The sequence below is a fragment of the Lepidochelys kempii genome, chromosome 2 (genome assembly GCF_965140285.1).
Source record: "Lepidochelys kempii isolate rLepKem1 chromosome 2, rLepKem1.hap1, whole genome shotgun sequence".
NCBI classification, from domain to species: domain Eukaryota; kingdom Metazoa; phylum Chordata; order Testudines; family Cheloniidae; genus Lepidochelys; species Lepidochelys kempii.
Window position 1 is genome coordinate 258,941,128 of NC_136381.1, and position 20,647 is coordinate 258,961,774.

Genomic DNA, 20,647 nt, shown 5'->3' on the forward strand with positions numbered 1-20,647 from the left:
TGCTAACTAACCATGTCGCTCAAGCAGTAGAGGCTTATGGTCTGAGGGAGGTCGCTGGTATGAGCCCCACCTATGTCCCAGCCAGGGGAGATTTTACATAGGTAGATGCTAGGTCGATTTGATCAGTTCCTCTGAGGTGAGCACTATACAGCAGGTTTGACAAGGGGTCAAAAGTTCCTTTCTATCCTGTTCTGAGCCCCCTTGCTGATGATTACCTGCCGTTCTGATTGACCATAGCATTCAATGAGATGAAGTGAGTGAGTAGCTAAAACACCCATTAACTTCCATTATTTGAACTGTCAGACAATGTCTGGAGTCCTGGCATACGTGATGGAAGCGCTGCCCACTCTAAATACATCAGAAAAGTTAGATTCCATCATCTAAAAACAAGTATGGGGTTTAGCCTCTAGTGAGGCAGAGTTGCTTGTGATTCACAGCAGGTATCAAAAAGCAATGAGAAAAAACAGTGGGAGAAAGGGGAAACAGTCTCATGCTCGGTAGCAACCTGCCATGCGATCAGGAAGGGGAATTGCTGACATATGACCACAGGGAATCACACCTTAAACACACACATCCTTGGTGAACCAGAGCCACCTCCGAGTCTGGCTTTCTTCTTACAGCCTGGCAACACCCACAGAACTTTTCATGCCAATATGGTGTCGTGGAAGCAGAACATCAGAAGCAGGAAGCCTGCTACATAATCAGTGGGGCCACTGAATGAGCAAGGTGGTAAAGGAGCGCTCACAGAAGACAAGGCCATTGTAGACAAGCTAAATGAATTCTTTGCCACAGTCTTCACTGCAGAGGGTATGAGGGACATTCCTACCCTGAGCCATTCTTTTTAAGTTACAAATGTGAGGAACTGCCCTAGATTGAGATGGCAGTAGAGGTGGTTTTGAAAAAAATTGATAAATTGAACAGTAGTAAGTCACCAAGGTCAGATGGCATTCACCCAAGTGCTCTGAAGGAACTCAAATACGAAATTGCAGTATGTGGTATGTAACCGATCCCTTAAATCAGCCTCTGTACCAGATGATTAGAGAATAGCTCTTGTAATGCCCATTTCTAAAAAAAGTCTCCAGGGCTAATCCTGGCAATTACTAGCTGGCAAACCTAGCTTCAGTATCAGGCAAATTGGCTGAAACTATAGTAAAGAACAGAATGATCAGACACATTGCCAAACACAGTATGTTGGGGAGGCATCAACACAGCTTTTGTAAAGGGAAATCAAGCCTTGCCAATCTATTAGAATTCTTTGAGGGTGTCAACAAACATGTGGACAAGGGTGATCCAGTTGGTCCAGTGCCCTTGAACTTTCAGAAAGCCTTTGACAAGATCCCTCATCAAAGGCTCTTAGACAAAGTAAGCCATAATGGGATGAGAGGGAAGGTCTTCTCATGGATCAGTAACTGGTTAAAAAATAGGAAACAAAGGGTAGGAATAAATGGTCAGTTTTCACAATGGAGAGAGGTGAACAGAAGAGTCTTCCAAGCATCTGTCCTAGGACTAGTGCTGTTCATAAATGAGCTGTAAAAAGGGAAAGCAGTGAGGTAGCAAAGTTTGCAGATGATACAAAATTACTCAAGATAGTTAAGTCCAAAGCTGATTGGGAAGTTACAAAGAAATCTCACAAAACTGGATGACTGGGCAACAAAATGGCAGATGAAATTCAATGTTGATAAATGTGAAATAATGTTCACTGGAAAACATAATCCCAAATACACATACCAAGTGAAGAGGTATAAATGAGCTTTTACCACTCAAGAAAGAGATCTTGGAGTCACTGTGGATAGTTCTCTGAAAACATCTGCTCAATGTACAGTGGCCATCAAAAAAGCTAGTAGAATGTTAGGAACCATTACAAAAGGGATAGACAATAAGACCAAAAATATCATAATACCACTCTATAAATCCATCGCACACCCACACCTTGAATACTGTGTGTAGCTCTGATCGCCCCATCTCCAAAAAGATATAATAGAATTGGAAAAAGTAGAGAGAAAGGCAACAAAAATGATTAGGGGTAGGGAACAGCTTCCATACAAGGAGAGATTTAAAAGTCTGTGACTGTTCACCTTAGAAAAGAGACGACTAAAGGGGAGATTTGATAGAGGTTTATTCAATCATGAATGATGTCAAGCAAGTGAATAAGGAAGAATAGTTTACCCCTTCACTTAGCACCAAAACCAGGGGTCACCCAATCAAATTAATAGACAGTGGGTTTAAAAACAAACATCTTCACACAATGCATTGTCAACCTGTGGAATTCATTGCCAGGGAACATTGTGAAGGCCCAAAGTATAACTGGGCTCAAGAAAGAGTTAAATAAGTTCATGGAGGATAGATCCATCACTTGTTATTAGCCAAGATGGTCAGGGATGCAACCCCCATGCTCTGGGCATCCATAAACCTCTGACTGTCAGAAGCTGGGACTGGATGACAGGATGGATCACTTGATAAATTTCCCTGTTCTGTTCATTCCCTTTGAAGCATCTGGCACCAGCCACTAATGGAAGACAGGATACTGGGCTAGATGGACCATTGGTTTGATCCAGTGTGGCCATTTGTATGTCAATTGTCTGATGCCTGAATATGCAGTATTGTTGTAGCCCTGCTGGCTTTGCCCTGTGCATCATAGATCCCCCCCTCCCATTGACTTCGATGATCTTTGGATCAGGCTTTTAAAGCAAAACAGGGACAGCACTAATACAGAAAATAAATATTCAGGTATTGAGTATGAAACCAGAATGAAGAATGTTACCACTTCTTAAATACAAGACTGTTTAGAACCTATCACCAATTCCAATCCAGCGTAGCTCCGCAGCAACCAAAATTTGTTACCATCTGTTGGCTAGTTGGTGGCCTATATGATATGAGTTGTTGGCCTAAAGGATTGTCTACACTGTACACCAATGCACACTATGATTTCTAAAGTGCACCATGTTGCACACTAATTGACCCATGTAGACCCTGCTGGTGTGCACTAAAAATTCCTTAGCGGCCTTAGTCCAGTTCTAAAATGGACAAGGGTCCAGAGCACCTGGTGCTATGTTACTACAAATAATAAGAAAACTTGTTAAATAAAAAATGATTAAAATCACTCATATTTTGTACAGATGCAGAAGCCAGGTGTGGCATGCTGTACCTCAAAGCAACACCCTGGAAACCCCCTATTCACCACTGTCATATAATTAATGATATATTTTGTACAAAGTGCACCTTGTGAGGTACCATTTGACATCTGTATCTGTTGAACGTTAATATCCTGTTGGATTGTATGTACAACAGTTGTATGGGAAGTTATGAAGTTTTATGTGCATGTTACTGAACTACATAATGAGGTTGGGTACACCCACAACCAGCCTTTCAGATACAACAATGGAGGAGCCAGATGCTCTGATGGCCCATTAAAGAGAATCCATGCTCCCAATGACCATCCCAGAAGACTCCACAGATAGCACACATAGGATTCTCCATTATCTATGACGAAGGGGGGGCGGACTCACACGTCACAAGCATAGGTCTTTCCAGCAAACTGGAAGAAATTATAAAGCGGGGAAGTGACATCATGACTGGGCCTTACTCCCCCCATAACTCAACACCTGGGAACACATCAGGAGGATAAAGACTTTGAACTGGGGAGGGTGGTCCCGGACTGGAGGAGAGAGTTCAAGCCTGTGTATTGAAGTTCTGTGACCTGTTTGTACCATCTGTCAGGGTAAGGCACGGCTTGATTCAAGTCTTGTTCAGTTTAGAGAACTCAGACTGCAAATTAATTTTTATTTCTTAGGTAGCCAACATTGATCTCTATGCTTACTACTTACAATCACTTAAAATCTACCTTTCTGTAGTTAATGTGTTTTATATTTTACCTGAAACCGTGGGTTTTGGTTGAAGTGCTTGGGAAATCTCATCTCAGTTTACAAAGGCTAGTGTGTGTCCTCTCCACATCGAGGGAGGGGGTTGACTGGGTAATGAACTTATACTGGTCAGGCTTCTGACTGGGGCAAGGCAGCACAACTCTGAGGTGCAAGGCTGGGGAGTGGAGGGGAATTGGCTGAAGCCTCTCTATTGTTAGTTCATGAGTGGCTGGGAAAAGCATTCATGTAACTCAGTTGGGCGTGTCCCTGCCTGAGGATGTCTGTGTAACACCCTTAAAGCATGACTTTTGGTTGTTTATGTGCAATCACTGCTTGGGTTTGAACGGAACAAAGCTGAAACTGGAGCCATGGTCACACTGATTTTTTTACAGCTGGATCCATTAAATTGTAATCACCCATGTGCCCCAAATCAAAATTCAAAAAGTGATATGGAATGTGCTCTTTGTACCCAGAGCAGAATGTGGGGGCAGAGAGATCGAGGGAGGCCCTGTGGAGACAAAAGGACCACTTTCTGCTGTTGGTTATACCAGTGAAAACCTAATAGCTTCCCTAAGACTCCAATCCTGCAATCCGATGCACATGGGCAGACCCTTATATCAGCGTGAATCCAGGACGTGAATCCACTGGTGTCAATAGGGCTCTGTATGGAGCAAGGATTCAGCACACAGCTCTGATGGTAAAAGTCAGGCCCTGACCCAGCTCTGGAAATTGACAGCAGCCCCTGGCTCTCTGTCTCTGCTTTCTTTTCAAATTTAAGTCATTTAATAAATTAAAAATTATTTTTTGAGCCAGGTTCTGATGAATTTTACTCAAACATTTATTATCCTTATTCCTTACTGGGAAAAAGCCACTTGTGGGAGCTGGAAGTTGTCAATCTGAAAGTATCACTCATCTACTCTACTTTGGCTACTCCGTTCCCACTACATCTTTGTATTTGTCCTGCCTCATCTCAAACCTGACAATTGAGGTCTACCATGCAGTATTTATATTCCACAATGAAAATGTGGCAACTGTCACACTGTGTACAATGCACTAATTCTACACTGACAGGTCTTTGCAGCTACTGGCAATAATGGTACAAAACTGGCAAGCAAATATCAAAGCATTGAGTCAAATCTTCAGGAGATGGCTCTCTAATTTCCACTGTTTGCTGGGAGGAAGGAAGAGCAGTTCAGTGAAGCTTGTCTGACTCTAGAGGTTGCAGCTGTGCTTGGCTTGGTTTGGGTGGATTGGTTTTGGTTTTTGCATAGGTTTTTTTGACAAGTATCTGCATTCCCCTCCTGTGGCTACAGAAATCATGATTTCATTCCACAGCCAGCAGGTGCAGGACAGTCTCTGCTTCAAAACAGTCCATGCTGTTTCTTCTCGTTCTGCTGCTTCCATCTGGGCATCTGGTAGAACTCATCCTTGGATTTCCCAAAGATATCGTGGAAGTCTGCATCAGATAGATAGAACTGCAGAGGAAAACAGTCACCCTCAGTTAGTATCTTTTGTATAGGATGAAGTTTACACCCCCTTGCAGAATCCTAAAATTGAAGTGGTGCATAGTCCTTGTGGTGCCCTCCACAGTGCTACTGATGTACACAGCACCACACAAGGAGAGAAGGGCGACAAGCACATACTTCCTTGCCCCACTGAGTTTACAGCCTAAAGACATGTGATGGGCTGAATAGAGTAGAATTATGACATGCCCAGAAGCGTGAGGTGGAGCTAGTAATTTGGAATGTTCACACACTCCATTACTGCTTCCTTATGCACAATGCACCCAGAACAACCATTATGCAAAGTGGGCGAAATTCATCCCTTTGCAGAAGTTCATACAAGGCCTATGTACCACTTAGGTCCTGACTGACCGCTCAAATAGGACTTAATTGGTGCATAGATCTCACGCCAGCCCTTTGCACCCAGCTAAATGTCCCCCATGGCTGAAATGTTTCCATTAAAGTTCATTGTTGTTTTTTTTTTTTTAAACGGAAAATGGCTATTTTGTCAAAATAGAAATTTCTACAGGACAACATTTTGGGGAGGTTTACACTTGCACTGTGGCGCTAAAAGTTCAGATGAAGATGGATACCCCTTTCCGACACTGTCAATTGCTATCAGACATGCTGTCCCCAGATGATTAGGCCCTTGTTGAGCCTGGATCATGCAGGGATGGTGCACAAACATTAGGGCCAGAAGAAAAATTTTGAATGCAACCTTTGCCCATCCGAGAATGGGGTTTCATTACCATCTGTTTTCGAAGGGAAGAGATCGAATTTTGCAGAATTTTCTGCGGCGGAAAATCTAAATGAAACATTTGATTTGTCAACACAAAACAAAACTCTTCATTTCATTTGGGGTCAACCTTAATCTCTGTGCCATAGCACCTCCTGGGAGTTGTAGTCCTGGATCCCTGGTGCCCATGTCCAATATGGGCCTTGTACCCTTGCTGGACTATAGACATACAGAAATCTTTTATTTCAACTGAAAGTGTCCAAATGAAACATTTACATATTTCTGAATCAATGAGTTTTGGAAACGTTTCTTCCAAGGAAAGTTTCAATATTTCACCTTTTTGTCCCAATCTGGGATGAAAACAAGTATAGAGTTATTAGAATTTCCCATGAGACAGAAAGCCCAGCTTTTAATCAGCGTTACTGAACAATCACCCTTGTGTTTAGTATGATGACCACCCTAATTCTGATGAAGTGAGCTGTAGCTCACGAAAGCTTATGCTCTAATAAATTGGTTAGTCTCTAAGGTGCCACAAGTCCTCCTTTTCTTTTTCCTAATTCTATTGTCTATCCTTTCCTTGGTTATCCAGTGAACTCCCTTAGCCTGAAGCAAAGCTTAATAAACCTAGAGAGCAATAGGTCTCACGTAGCCGATCATTTCAACTAAGTTCAATGTGCAACTGGAATGACATCAACTCAAAGCTCAGACAATTCTCTCACCTCTTTTTTAGCGGGGTCCACAGCTTCTGGAAGTTCATCCACTGTCTTGTTGATCAGCACCTCTCTGGGATAGGCTTCATTTCCATTTGTTACTGCTGAAACTATCGAAGGGGCATTGTTGTTCTGACAGTTACTGGTGCTGTTGACGCTGCTGTTGGGGTGTCGTTTATGTGCAGGTGAAGTTCTCTCCATTCTTGAACCAGTGGGGCTGGCAGATTTACTGTTTGCATTTCTCTTGTTCAGACTGGCATTGTTAAGATCCTGCGGGGTACAGGAAAGCCTGTCAGTACAGTGACATTGGGCAGGTGCAATAGACCTGTGGATGACTTTGTGATTTCCTGGAATGTTTATTCCTGCCTGGGGCTGGTGGGTCTTTTCTTAGCAGGCGATAAGTTGGGTTAAAATATCAAAGGGGAGCGGTCAGGACCTATTGGTCCATTGCTAAGGACCCTCAAGCTGCAGAGAGAACTGGTAGCCCATAATATTATTCAATATAGCAGCTTCCCCTCAATCATCAGACATTATGTCATGGTGTTAGAACCCAGATGCCATGGTGATTGTAAACTTTATAAATATCCGGTCAATACCGCTTACAGCAGCCTGGCTTTTCTACTCATGACGCCTTGGCAAAGGCCTGCGTAAGCCGTCAAGGAAAAGGTCGGAAGTTTTCTAAATTGTCATGCTCATCTACTTCCTCTCCCCAGACTGCTGTCTCTCCCTGTGTGGCTCAAAACTGGCTGGCCAGTAGCGTCTCCCTGCCCTCCTTCTAAAAGTCACACTGATCCAATCAGGGGATGGAAACAATACCATGTGACCAATCACAGCTAACCAATCCAGCTAAAATTTTGAATACCGTAATCCTATTTTTATTTATTTTTTTGTTTTGCAGTCGCACCCAGGAGCCCGTCACAGACCAGGACCCATAGCGCCAGGTGCTGTACAAATATAGAACAAGACTGTCCCCGTTGAATCCATACATTTATCATTGGTATTCACCATCATTAATAGCAGTGCATAGTGCTGAGATTGCACTGCCAGTACAAACTGCTCCACCAAAGATCCCTGCCCATTGATTTTTTTTTTTGTATATGTAACTTATATAGCAGCTGTCCAGAAGGCCAAGCCATGCCATCAGATGCCTTTGTGCAGCTGTGGTTGAAGCTTATGGGAGCTATGTGTAGTACAGAAGGTACAGATCATTATACCTATTTCACTGAGAGTTACACAAAGACACACGGATAATACTTTGAGACCATACAATAACCTAGACACTGTGGCTTCACATTTACTGCTCTAACCAGTGCATTACATTATAAAACCCCAATAAAAATAAAGAATATAACAAATAGAAGAAAGGGGAACTTGATAGTAATGAGTATAAATGACATGTTAGAAACTGTAGAAAATTGATAAGGGAAGCAAAGGGACACTAGGAGAAATTTATGGCCAGCGGAGTTAAGGCCAACAAGAAGTTTTTAAAATATATTAGGAACAAAAAAAATCCTGTCAATGATACAGGTCCATTACAAGATGGAAATGGTATATTTATCACTAATAATTCAAAAAAGGCAGAAGTGTTCAATAAATATTTTGGTTCTGTATTTGGCGGGAAAAGGATGATATACTCTCATCATATGATGATGATAATACTCTTTCCATTTTGCTAGTATCTCTGTAGGATGTAAGACAAAAAACTACTGCAGTTAGATATTTTAAAATCAGCAGGTCCAAATAACTTGCATCCAAGAATTTTAAAAGAACTAACCAAGGAGCTCACTGGACCACTAATGCTGATTTTCAGTAAGCCTTGGAGTACTAGGTACGTTCCAAAAGATTGGAAGAATGTTAATGCTGAGCCAATATTTGACAACGGTAAATGGAATGACCTGGGTAAGCTGCAGCCTGACATCGATCTTAGGCAAGATAATGGAGCAAATGATGCAGGACTCAATTAATAAAGAATTAAAGGAGGGTAATGTAATTAATGCCAATCAACATGGATTGATGGAAAATAGATTCTGTCAAACTAACTTGATATCTTTTTTGATCAGATCACGTTTGGTTGATAAAGGTAATAGTGTTGACAAAATAGACTTCTGTAAGGCATTTGAGTTGGTACCACAGGACATTTTGCTTAAAAGCTAGAATGATATGAAATTAACATGACACACATTAAATGGATTAAAAGCTGACTAACTGATAGGTGGCAAAATTAACTGTAAATGGGGAACTGCCATTAAGCGGTTGTTTTTCCAGTGGGATCTCGCAGGGATCAGTTCTTGGCCCTATGCTATTTAACATTTTTATCAATGACCTGCAAGAAAACAAAATGATTACTAATAATGTTTGCAGATGACACAAAAATTGGGGGAGTGGTAAATAACGAAGAGTACAAGTCACTGATTCAGAGCTATGCAGATCGCTTGGTAAACTGGGTGCAAGCAAATAGTATGCATTTTAATATAGCTAAATGTAAATGTATACATTTAGGAACAAAGACAGTAGGTCGTACTTATAAGATGAGGGACTATCAGTGACTCTGAAAAAGATTCGAGGGTTATGGTGGATAATCAAGTGAACATGAACTCCCACTGTGACTCTGTGGCCAAAGAATCTAATGTGATCCAGGGATGTATAAATTAGGAAACCTTGAGTAGGAGTAGACAGGTTATTTTACCTCTGTATTGGGCACTGGTGCGACTGCTTCTGGAATACTGTGTCCAGTTCTGGTGTCCACAATTCAAGAAGGATGTTGATAAATTAGAGACGGTTCAGAGACGAGCCGTGAGAATGATTAAAAAGGATATAAAACCTGTCTTATAGTGACTGACTCAAAGAGCTCAATTTATTTAGCTTAATAAAGAGAAGTTTAAGGGGTGACTTGATTACAGTCTGTAGCTACCTACATGGGGAACAAATATTTAATAACGAGCTCTTCAGACTAGTAGAGAAAGGTCTAACACAATCCAGTGGCTGGAAGTTGAAGCTAGACAAATTCAGACTGGAAACAAGGTGCAAATTTTCACAGTGAGAGTAATTAACTATTGAAATAATTTACCAAGGCTCATGGTGGATTCTCTATCACTGACAATTTTTAAATCAAGATTGGACGTTTTTCTAAAAGATCTGCTCTAGAAATTATTTTGGGGAAGTTCTCTGGCCTGTGTTACACAGGAGGTCAGACTAGATAATCACAATGGTCCCCTTCTGGCCTTGGAATCTATGAATCTTTTGTTTACCAACAGCAACTGGTCCTTTTTACTCAGGTAATAGAAACAAGCTTTTAGCCAGGGTAGCACAGGTAAAATCTAGATGTTCCAGCTACAAGTTCTGTGTCCACTCACCACTGTGATCTCTGATATAGCAGACACATCTCCTAAGCTATTCTTCATCTCCTCGTAGGACTTGCCATCCTAAAGGTAAAGAGAGTTATGAGAATCAGACTCCGCGAAAAGGCCACTTTTATTTCAGTGAGCAAGTTCAAACTGCAGTTACAATGTACTCCTGCTCCTCAAACCAGCATCTAGGTCAATACCACATGAGTTGGGATGCAGAATCCCAGGAACTGCTGCTGCAAGATAGGAACCACATGCAACTTTGAGATCTGCATCAGTCTCCGAGTGAATTAAGAGCTAATGCTGCATCACTGGGTGCATTAGTATGGAGGGAAAGGCATGGCTCTGGTGCAGAATGCACTTTATACCTTTGCTATGGCCTCCATTTATCTCCTGCCTATCTGTCAGGGGATGGGTGGGATCTGGGAACAAACACAATGCACAGGTCCTCTGCACTGCCTCTGGGGGTTCCCTGGGACCTGCTAGTTATGGGATCCTAATCACCTGTCCCTTTTGCAAGGGTGGGCAAATCCCACCCCCACTGAAGAGAGAATTTGTAGTAATCCCCCACAGTGCAGAATTGCAGCAATTCCCTGTCCCCTGGACAGGAATAACCAGTGTAGGGGAACCACATGGCCCTGAAAGCCATAGGGATGCCAACTCTTATGACATCTGGTGTTTTCCTTAAAGCCCCAGCTCCTGGAGTCATGGGATTATGTGAGAATCTCAGCTGTCATTGAAAAACAAAGTTGTTAGCCTTTGTGGTTGCAAGGAAAAGCTTGAAAATAGATGATTCCTAAAGACTCCAACACCAGAAGGCAAATAAAAAGAACCCAAGATTTATTACTTTTTACAATCCTATGATTTTTAAGCCAATCTCATAGAATCATAGAATATCAGGGTTGGAAGGGACCCCAGAAGGTCATCTAGTCCAACCCCCTGCTCAAAGCAGGACCAATTACCAGTTAAATCATCCCAGCCAGGGCTTTGTCAAGCCTGACCTTAAAAACCTCTAAGGAAGGAGATTCTACCACCTCCCTAGGTAACGCATTCCAGTGTTTCACCACCCTCTTAGTGAAAAAGTTTTTCCTAATATCCAATCTAAACCTTCCCCACTGCAACTTGAGACCATTACTCCTCGTTCTGTCATCTGCTACCATTGAGAACAGTCTAGAGCCATCCTCTTTGGAACCCCCTTTCAGGTAGTTGAAAGCAGCTATCAAATCCCCCCTCATTCTTCTCTTCTGCAGGCTAAACAATCCCAGCTCCCTCAGCCTCTCCTCATAACTCATGTGTTCCAGTCCCCTAATCATTTTTGTTTCCCTTCGCTGGACTCTCTCCAATTTATCCACATCCTTCTTGAAGTGTGGGGCCCAAAACTGGACACAGTACTCCAGATGAGGCCTCACCAATATCGAATAGAGGGGAACGATCACGTCCCTCGATCTGCTCGCTATGCCCCTACTTATACATCCCAAAATGCCATTGGCCTTCTTGGCAACAAGGGCACACTGCTGACTCATATCCAGCTTCTCGTCCACTGTCACCCCTAGGTCCTTTTCTGCAGAACTGCTGCCTAGCCATTCGGTCCCTAGTCTGTAGCTGTGCATTGGGTTCTTCCATCCTAAATGCAGGACCCTGCACTTATCCTTATTGAACCTCATCAGATTTCTTTTGGCCCAATCCTCCAATTTGTCTAGGTCTTTCTGTATCCTATCCCTCCCCTCCAGCGTATCTACCACTCCTCCCAGTTTAGTATCATTCGCAAATTTGCTGAGAGTGCAATCCACACCATCCTCCAGATCATTTATGAAGATATTGAACAAAACCGGCCCCAGGACCGACCCTTGGGGTACTCCACTTGATACCGGCTGCCAACTAGATATGGAGCCATTGATCACTACCCGTTGAGCCCGACAATCTAGCCAGCTTTCTACCCACCTTGTAGTGCATTCATCCAGCCCATACTTCCTTAACTTGCTGACAAGAATACTGTGGGAGACCGTGTCAAAAGCTTTGCTAAAGTCAAGAAACAATACATCCACTGCTTTCCCTTCATCCACAGAACCAGTAATCTCATCATAAAAGGCAATTAGATTAGTCAGGCATGACCTTCCCTTGGTGAATCCATGCTGGCTGTTCCTGATCACTTTCCTCTCATGCAAGTGCTTCAGGATTGATTCTTTGAGGACCTGTTCCATGATTTTTCCAGGGACTGAAGTGAGGCTGACTGGCCTGTAGTTCCCAGGATCCTCCTTCTTCCCTTTTTTAAAGATTGGCACTACATTAGCCTTTTTCCAGTCATCCGGGACTTCCCCGGTTCGCCACGAGTTTTCAAAGATAATGGCCAATGGCTCTGCAATCACAGCCGCCAATTCCTTCAGCACTCTTGGATGCAACTCGTCCGGCCCCATGGACTTGTGCACGTCCAGCTTTTCTAAATAGTCCCTAACCGCCTCTATCTCCACAGAGGGCTGGCCATCTCTTCCCCATTTTGTGATGCCCAGCGCAGCAGTCTGGGAGCTGACCTTGTTAGTGAAAACAGAGGCAAAAAAAGCATTGAGTACATTAGCTTTTTCCACATCCTCTGTCACTAGGTTGCCTCCCTCATTCAGTAAGGGGCCCACACATTCCTTGGCTTTCTTCTTGTTGCCAACATACCTGAAGAAACCCTTCTTGTTACTCTTGACATCTCTGGCTAGCTGCAGCTCCAGGTGCGATTTGGCCCTCCTGATAGCATTCCTACATGCCCGAGCAATATTTTTATACTCTTCCCTGGTCATATGTCCAACCTTCCACTTCTTGTAAGCTTCTTTTTTATGTTTAAGATTCGCTAGGATTTCACCATTAAGCCAAGCTGGTCGCCTGCCATATTTACTATTCTTTCGACTCATCGGGATGGTTTGTCCCTGTAACCTCAACAGGGATTCCTTGAAATACAGCCAGCTCTCCTGGACTCCTTTCCCCTTCAAGTTAGTCCCCCAGGGGATCCTGGCCATCTGTTCCCTGAGGGAGTCGAAGTCTGCTTTCCTGAAGTCCAGGGTCCGTATCCTGCTGCTTACCTTTCTTCCCTGCGTCAGGATCCTGAACTCAACCAACTCATGGTCACTGCCTCCCAGATTCCCATCCACTTTTGCTTCCCCCACTAATTCTACCCGGTTTGTGAGCAGGTCAAGAAAAGCGCCCCCCCTAGTTGGCTCCTCTAGCACTTGCGCCAGGAAATTGTCCCCTACGCTTTCCAAAAACTTCCTGGATTGTCTATGCGCCGCTGTATTGCTCTCCCAGCAGATATCAGGAAAATTAAAGTCACCCATGAGAATCAGGGCATGCGATCTAGTAGCTTCCGTGAGCTGCTGGAAGAAAGCCTCATCTACCTCATCCCCCTGGTCCGGTGGTCTATAGCAGACTCCCACCACTACATCACTCTTGTTGCACACACTTCTAAACTTAATCCAGAGACACTCAGGTTTTTCTGCAGTTTCGTACCGGAGCTCTGAGCAGTCATACTGCTCCCTTACATACAGGGCTACTCCCCCACCTTTTCTGCCCTGCCTGTCCTTCCTGAACAGTTTATAACCATCCATGACAGTACTCCAGTCATGTGAGTTATCCCACCAAGTCTCTGTTATTCCGATCACGTCATAGTTCCTTGACATCACCAGGACCTCCAGTTCTCCCTGCTTGTTTCCAAGGCTTTGTGCATTTGTATATAAGCACTTGAGATAACCTGTTGATCGCCCCTCATTCCCAGTATGAGGCAGGAGCCCTCCCCTCAGAGACATTCCTGCCTGTGCTTCCTCCTGGTATCCCCCTTTCCCACTTACCTCAGGGCTTTGGTCTCCTTCCCCCGGTGAACTTAGTTTAAAGCCCTCCTCACTAGGTTAGTCAGCCTGCTGGCAAAGATGCTCTTCCCTCTCTTCGTAAGATGGAGCCCGTCTCTGCCCAGCACTCCTCCTTCATAGAACACCATCCCATGGTCAAAGAAACCAAAGCCTTCTCTCCGACACCACCTGCGTAGCCATTCGTTGACTTCCACGATTCGACGCTCCCTTCCTAGGCCTTTTCCTTCCACGGGGAGGATGGACGAGAACACCACTTGCGCCTCCAACTCCTTTATCCTTCTTCCTAGAGCCACATAGTCCACAGTGATCCGCTCAAGGTCATTCTTGGCAGTATCATTGGTGCCCACGTGGAGAAGCAGGAAGGGGTAGCGATCCGAGGGCTTGATGAGTCAATCACCCATCATGATTTTGAATGCTTGGGTTTAGCTGAAGCTATTTGTAGGGTATGTCTGTGACAACTGTGAAGTTGTCAACAAAACTTTTGTCTTTCCTGGGGGCTTAAAAAAGCCCCCCTGGGAAAGACAAAAGTTTTGTCGATGCAAGTGGTAGTGTGAACACAGTTTTGTGGCAGGAGCACTCTCCTGCCGACTAAGCTAATGCCACTTGCAGGGCTGGAAGTATTTTGTTGGCAAAAGTGCCGACAAAGTACCGACAAAGAGCATTTACACACACACTGACTTTTAGCGACAAGGCTATGTCGACACAGCCTTGTCACTAAAAGCTGCATGGTGTAGACAAGCCCATAGTTTTCCCCCATTTCACTTACCAATATCTCTTCAACACTACTCAATTTCACTTGCTATTTCTATGCCATTCATTTGCACTCTAGCGCCATCAGGTGGCTGGAGTCTGGCTTCACAGCACTGGAGGACAGTGTTTCAGTAAGATTGTGTTCAATTAATTAAAAAGTCGAAACAATCTGATTTTATGAAAACTTAAAGACACAACCACATACAATCCTCTGAACAATCTAGATGTTGGGCCTAAACTGCTGGTCTCTAACTAGAGTTAGGTAAGCTTGGAATCCAGGTTTCAGGGTTTGATTAAAATATTCAGATTTTCAGATTATACATGTGTGTGTGTGTGTGTCAAAAAATGGCGTTTAATTGAAATTTTTTTATTAAAGCAACTGTTTCACTTAGTTCTATTTGTGATGCAATCCAAATGATGTTCTCACTAGTTTTTACTCTACACACCGTAGAGAATATGTAGACCCCTACCCACTGAACTTCTATGCAATATCTCTCTCTCTCTATATATATATTTATCTATATCTATGTATCTATATTCAGACAGACAAGACAAGACACGACACGACACTCAGATTTCCCAGTAACTTACGCTCCACTTATATGGATCCCAAGCACTGAACCAGCCAGTGAAGGTGAGTGGTTCATAGCCTTGCTTCACCATTATTATTGGAGTTGCTAAATCTCTTCCAGCTGGATGGGTCTTCAGATAGTCTTTGGCTGAGGAAATAGACTCATTTCTTTCATATGTATTGGAGGTTTTGCCAATCCAAAGGAAAATCTACAGTGGGAGAAGACAAGAGAATGGTAAAAGCCACTGGAGACCTGGATGGTTAGTCCTAGGTTGCAGAGGAAGGCAAAACCCCTCCAGGGTCTTGGCTAATCTGACCCAGCCAAAAATTCCTTCCCAACCCCAAATATGCCCATCAGTTAGACTCTGAGCACGTGGGCAAGACCCACCAGCCAGCCACCAGGGAAAGAATTCTCTGTAGTAACTCAGAGCCCTCCCCATCTAGTGTCCCATCATCGGCCGTTGGAGATATTTGCTGCTAGCAGTCGCGGATCAGCTATATGCCATTGTAGACCATCTCACAGCATACCATCCCCACCAAAAACTTATCAAACTCAGTTTTGAAGCCAGTTAGGTGTTTTGCCCCAACTGCTCCCCTTGCAAGGCTGTTGCAGAACTTCACTGCTCTGATGGTTAGAAACCTTCGTCTAATTTCAAGCCTAAACTTGTTGATGTCTACTTGAGTCTACCTGCTCTTGTCCCAGCGGCAGTGGAGACATCCCCTAGTGTCCAGTGCAGTCAAACCCAAATCCTAGTGCTAGTCTGGCATAGAACTCAAACCTAATCTGGAGCCAGAGCTGAGTTTTCAGTTTAACTCTACTCCCTTCTGTCCCCTAAAATTTGGAGCAGGCTTCGAACACTGACTGTAGCACATGGAAGAGAATTGGGGCGTAGGGCTAGCACATCAGTGACACTAACTGCTTACCAGTGTGACAAAGAGAACACGTCCCTTTACATGTGTTAGCGAAGCCATATCCTAATACTCTGGCTATGGGGCACCGGAGCCATCATCCAGCCCGGCTGGGAATAGCGGCTTGTATATGCTCACTGCAATCCCCCAGTAGGAAAAAGGTTCTCAGAATTGCAATGTAATTCCCTCCCTTCTGGCAGGGCACTTAGGAAGCTGCAAGAGCAACATCTCGCCAAACCGCCAGAGCCTGAGCTCAGTGGAGCTGACACGCACTGCTTAGAGTGAGAGGTCAGACTAGATGGTCTAATGGATCCATCTGGCCTTAAAATCTACCGGATTCTGGTATGGGCTTTGCCACTGATCTCAACGAATTTGGGAGTTGAGCTCACTCAGACCCCTTTTGAAAATCCCAAGCATGGTGCCTGTTTCTTATCTGCCAAATGGATCTAACACTGTAATTTCTCTTCAGGGCAGCGTTGCCTAGTGGCTAGAGCACTGCCCTGGGACTCAGGAGACCTGGGTTGTATTCCCAGCCTGCTGGCTGACTTTGGGCAAGTCACTTTGCCTCTCCATGCCTCAGTTTCCCCATCCAATCTTCTAATGAGACTGAACTCCTTTGTAAAGCACTTTGATATGTCCTGCTGGAAAGTGGTGTAAAAGAGCTAGGTATTATTAATTACACTGGCCTGCATTACTGGGGTCTTGTGTAAATATTGGCAAAGCACTTTGGGTGGAAGATACTGTTCTGAATTTCATGCTGAATACTGCATTAAAATAAGTCAAGCCAACAAAACTGCACAGCTCCCATTACAAAGGGTTGAAGGGGGAGGAGGGAATTCCACTGACCTCTTCCCAAGTGTCCAGTAACATGACATCATCTTCATCCAAGTCATCCTGGCAGAAGCCCACCACTTCTGTCATGATAAACCGCCCTGTCTGGTTGGAGCACTCGAATAGGCGGGGCTGGTATCGGACAGTTGGCTCTTGGAATCTTGGCAGGACGAGAAGAACCAGGAAATGTGAAATCTTTTCCCACGTTTGGGTCTAACATGCATTGTAGACACTAGTTGTGGCCACTAGGGGTCAGACTTGTACATGGCAGCACCCATCAGCTGTGATCATAGAATCATAGAATATCAGGGTTGGAAAGGCCCTCAGAAGGTCATCAAGTCCAACCCCCTGCTCAAAGCAGGACCAATCCCCAATTTTTGCCCCAGATCCCTAAATGGCCTCCTCAAGGACTGAACTCTGAACGCTGGCAGGTTGGGGTAGGGGTGGGGAGAGTTGCTGGAATCTTTTTGGGAGTTGATCCCAAGGGTTCAGAACCCCTCTCGCCCCCACCAAAAGTCAAAGTAAAATTCCACCCGAACCACCAAGATTTGCCTGCTTTCAAGTTGAAGCCACATTAGCCCACCAGGTTTTAAATGGCTCCCGCAGAGACCTGTTACCTTGCCCAGACTCAGCTTAGGAGGAATGGGGAGGTCAAGTTGGCTCCAAACAGGTTTAGCTTCCTGAAACTTCCCGTGTCCCAGGCCCACTTTTGTAACAAACAAACCGATCGGAGCGTTCACACAGCCCTTCTTCTCAGCTCCGACAGAAGAGCCCAAGCCTCAGACCAGTTCAGATCTGGATTTCAACCTCCACTCCCCAAGAAGGGCCAGACCCAGTGCCCATGGGGGTGAACGGAAGCCTTTGCGTGGACTTCACCGGGCATTGGGTCACATCCAGGGCGTGGGGATGCTCTCACTGCAGCCCTTAATGAATTACCTCTTGTCACTGGCATAGGGGGCTTTTCCTCCCAGTGCTGCCCAGAACTCCACCGGCTCTTGCCCCTCCAGAACGGTCTGCTTGTCCCGTTTGGAGACGATGTTGGCCACTATCTTCGCCATCTCTCTCTCATCCCCGCTGCAGCCCTGCATTCACGGCACAAGATCAGAGGGGTTCAGGAGGGGCCTGGCAGAATAGGTCTGTGACCAGATGGTCAGTAAACCACGTGTCTGTACATCACTGCCCTCTGCTGGAGAGAACTAGAGCTGCCCAAATGTTTGGGATTATGTCTTCCCCTCCAGTGGCTGGGCCAATAAGGGGATGTGTTAATTCTGCAGGGAGAATTGCAAACAGCAGAGATGTCAGTCGTTATGACTCATTTGCAGTCATCTAGGCCCAGACCTCAAAGGCATTTAGGCACCTAACTCCCATTGATTTCTCAGTACCTCTGAGGTTCTGGGCCCTAGGGACTGATTCTCCCAGTGGACCCATTGAAACTGATGGGACTACTCGCGTAACGAGGTAACAGTCAACAGGAGTGAGGGTGGCGGAATTGGGCCTTGTGTAAACATTGTGGTGGTCCTTTCATCCTCTTGCTTACCTTCCCACACCACAGGTAGCAGACCTGGCTGGTCGTGAGCAGGAAGACGTCATTGGAGTTGAGGGAGGAGGCCCGGGCTGGCACCTCGATGGTTTTGGTGTTGATCTCATCAGTGCCTCTCACTTGGAAGAGACGGACCATGGGCTCGGGCTCGTTATTCTGTGTGCGACTTGTGCCTCCCTGCAAAAATCCAGATCACGTCACGAGGCGTGATGGGTGTGAAAGCCCAGGAGGCCTCTGGTGAGAAGAGCACACTCGGGCGTCGTGCCCTTCAAGCTGCCAGAATGGAGGGATCAAGGGTCCGATCCAAAGCCCACTGGACTCCCTGGGAGCCTCTCCACTCCTTCAGTGGTCTTTGACCCGGGCCCCAAATCTCCCACCAGGAAGACAGCCAGCATGCTACACGCCTGCTCAAGGCATTTGCCAGTAACACAGGGGTAGGAATGGGGAAGGCCGAGGAGGGAGTCTCCAGCCTGCCTTGCAGAGCAGGAAGAAGCTGTTTCCCCAACTAAGCACCCTGTGCAGAAGGCAGTACCCCAAGCACGGTGCTCTGTGCCACAGGTCAGTGCAGGTGCTTTCTTCAAAGTGAAGCTGCTCATCTTTCCCTTGCCCCCTCCCTCTTGCTTTCCCTGGCCCTGTGCTATTGACCATACGAATGGAGCTAATTCACCCTACAATGGCTGTACAGCGCTGATTTGAAAGGGAAGCCATAGCTAGTGGCTAAAGGCCCGGTCTGGTGTCAGATCTGAGCGGAGGCTGTACCGGGCCAGTATAAGGACCCCGATCAGGTCAGTATAAGGACCCCGATCGTTCTAGTTTCAGCTATGCCAGTGGCTCTCAACCTGTCCAGACTACTTACCCTTTCTGGAGTCTGATTTGTCTTGCGTACCCCCAAGTTTCACCTCATTTAAAAACTACTTGCTTCCAAAATCAGAGATGAAAATACAACAGTGTCACAACACGCTAGTACTGAAAAATTGCTGACTTCCTCGTTTTTACCATACAATTATAAAATAAATAGATTGGAATATAAATACAGAACAGACCCGTTTACGCACGGATGTCGAGAGTCAAGCCATCACGACTGCATGTTAACAGACCGTGAGTTAAGAGGGCCATGCTGAAAAAAGTGTTTATGATTCACTATGAAAAAAACGCTGTTATTTTCTGCGCTTTCTGGCTTGCATTTTTTTTTCTGTCTTATGAAATCTGTCATTCGCCGCAAATGAATGATTTTGATATTTTCTGCACATTGCTCCTCTATAAATCTTACAGTTTCTACAGCACTAAGAGCTTCTGTGGGTGAAATTTTGACCTTTTCAATGACATCCTCACCATCACTTTCATAGGCCGATGTAGCCTCGCAGCCTGTTAATATTTCTTCCTCTGACAGAAATTCTGAAGTCGGGCAATCTTCATCCATCTCCAGCCACTTGGTAATGATTTCCGGCGACGTAGCCAAACTAAAATCTTCTATCATTTGAAAGAGAAGTTTACCTTTATCCTCTTTTGTCTGCGTGCGTGTTTGTAGGACATCTCCTTCCGAAAATCCTTCAAAGTCTGGCTCTGAATCAGGGCCACTGCTGGAGTTTTCCGAGTCTGAGCCATCTTTGACGGAAAAGGCATCGCCGAGAGCCTTCATTCAGCAGTTTTCAATGGACTTTTGTTTCACTCCGTCCCAAGCTTTTTTAACTAAATAAATAATTTCCTTCATGTTTAACTGTTTCAGGAATTCGGAAATGCCTGAAGATGTGCATGACACTATTGCCGAAATCAGCTCCCATCGATAATTGTTTTTAAAATTCTGAATAATGCCCTGGTCTAAAGGTTGAATTTTTATGTTGTGTTGAATGGTAGGTATAGTACTCAAATTTTTCCATCGCTCGATACCAGTGATTCGGCTGGAGGATGGGCTGGACAATTGTCAAGTAGCAAAAGTGCTTTGGCTTAGAGTTTCTTCGACCGCAGATGCTTACGAACAACTGGAACAAAGCAGTTGTGGAACCAGTTGTCGAAAATATGTCTTGTCATCCAAGCAGTTTTGCTGTTAGCGTA

General features: G+C 44.8%; 1 protein-coding gene across 3 annotated transcripts in view; it reads right to left on the minus strand.

Moving 5' to 3' along the window:
• Positions 1–2,099: 2,099 nt before the first annotated feature.
• The window catches only part of VILL (villin like), a 65,964-nt gene continuing 47,416 nt past the window's right edge, over positions 2,100–20,647 (minus strand). For all 3 annotated transcript variants that reach the window (XM_073334729.2, XM_073334727.2, XM_073334726.2), the window contains 7 exons: positions 18,593–18,772; positions 17,992–18,137; positions 17,071–17,215; positions 15,336–15,524; positions 10,162–10,230; positions 6,818–7,078; positions 2,100–5,335 (listed from right to left, as the gene is read on the minus strand). In XM_073334729.2, coding sequence (XP_073190830.1) covers positions 5,222–5,335; positions 6,818–7,078; positions 10,162–10,230; positions 15,336–15,524; positions 17,071–17,215; positions 17,992–18,137; positions 18,593–18,772 — 1,104 coding nt within the window. In that variant the 3' untranslated portion in view covers positions 2,100–5,221. The remainder of the gene's footprint in view (positions 5,336–6,817; positions 7,079–10,161; positions 10,231–15,335; positions 15,525–17,070; positions 17,216–17,991; positions 18,138–18,592; positions 18,773–20,647) is intronic.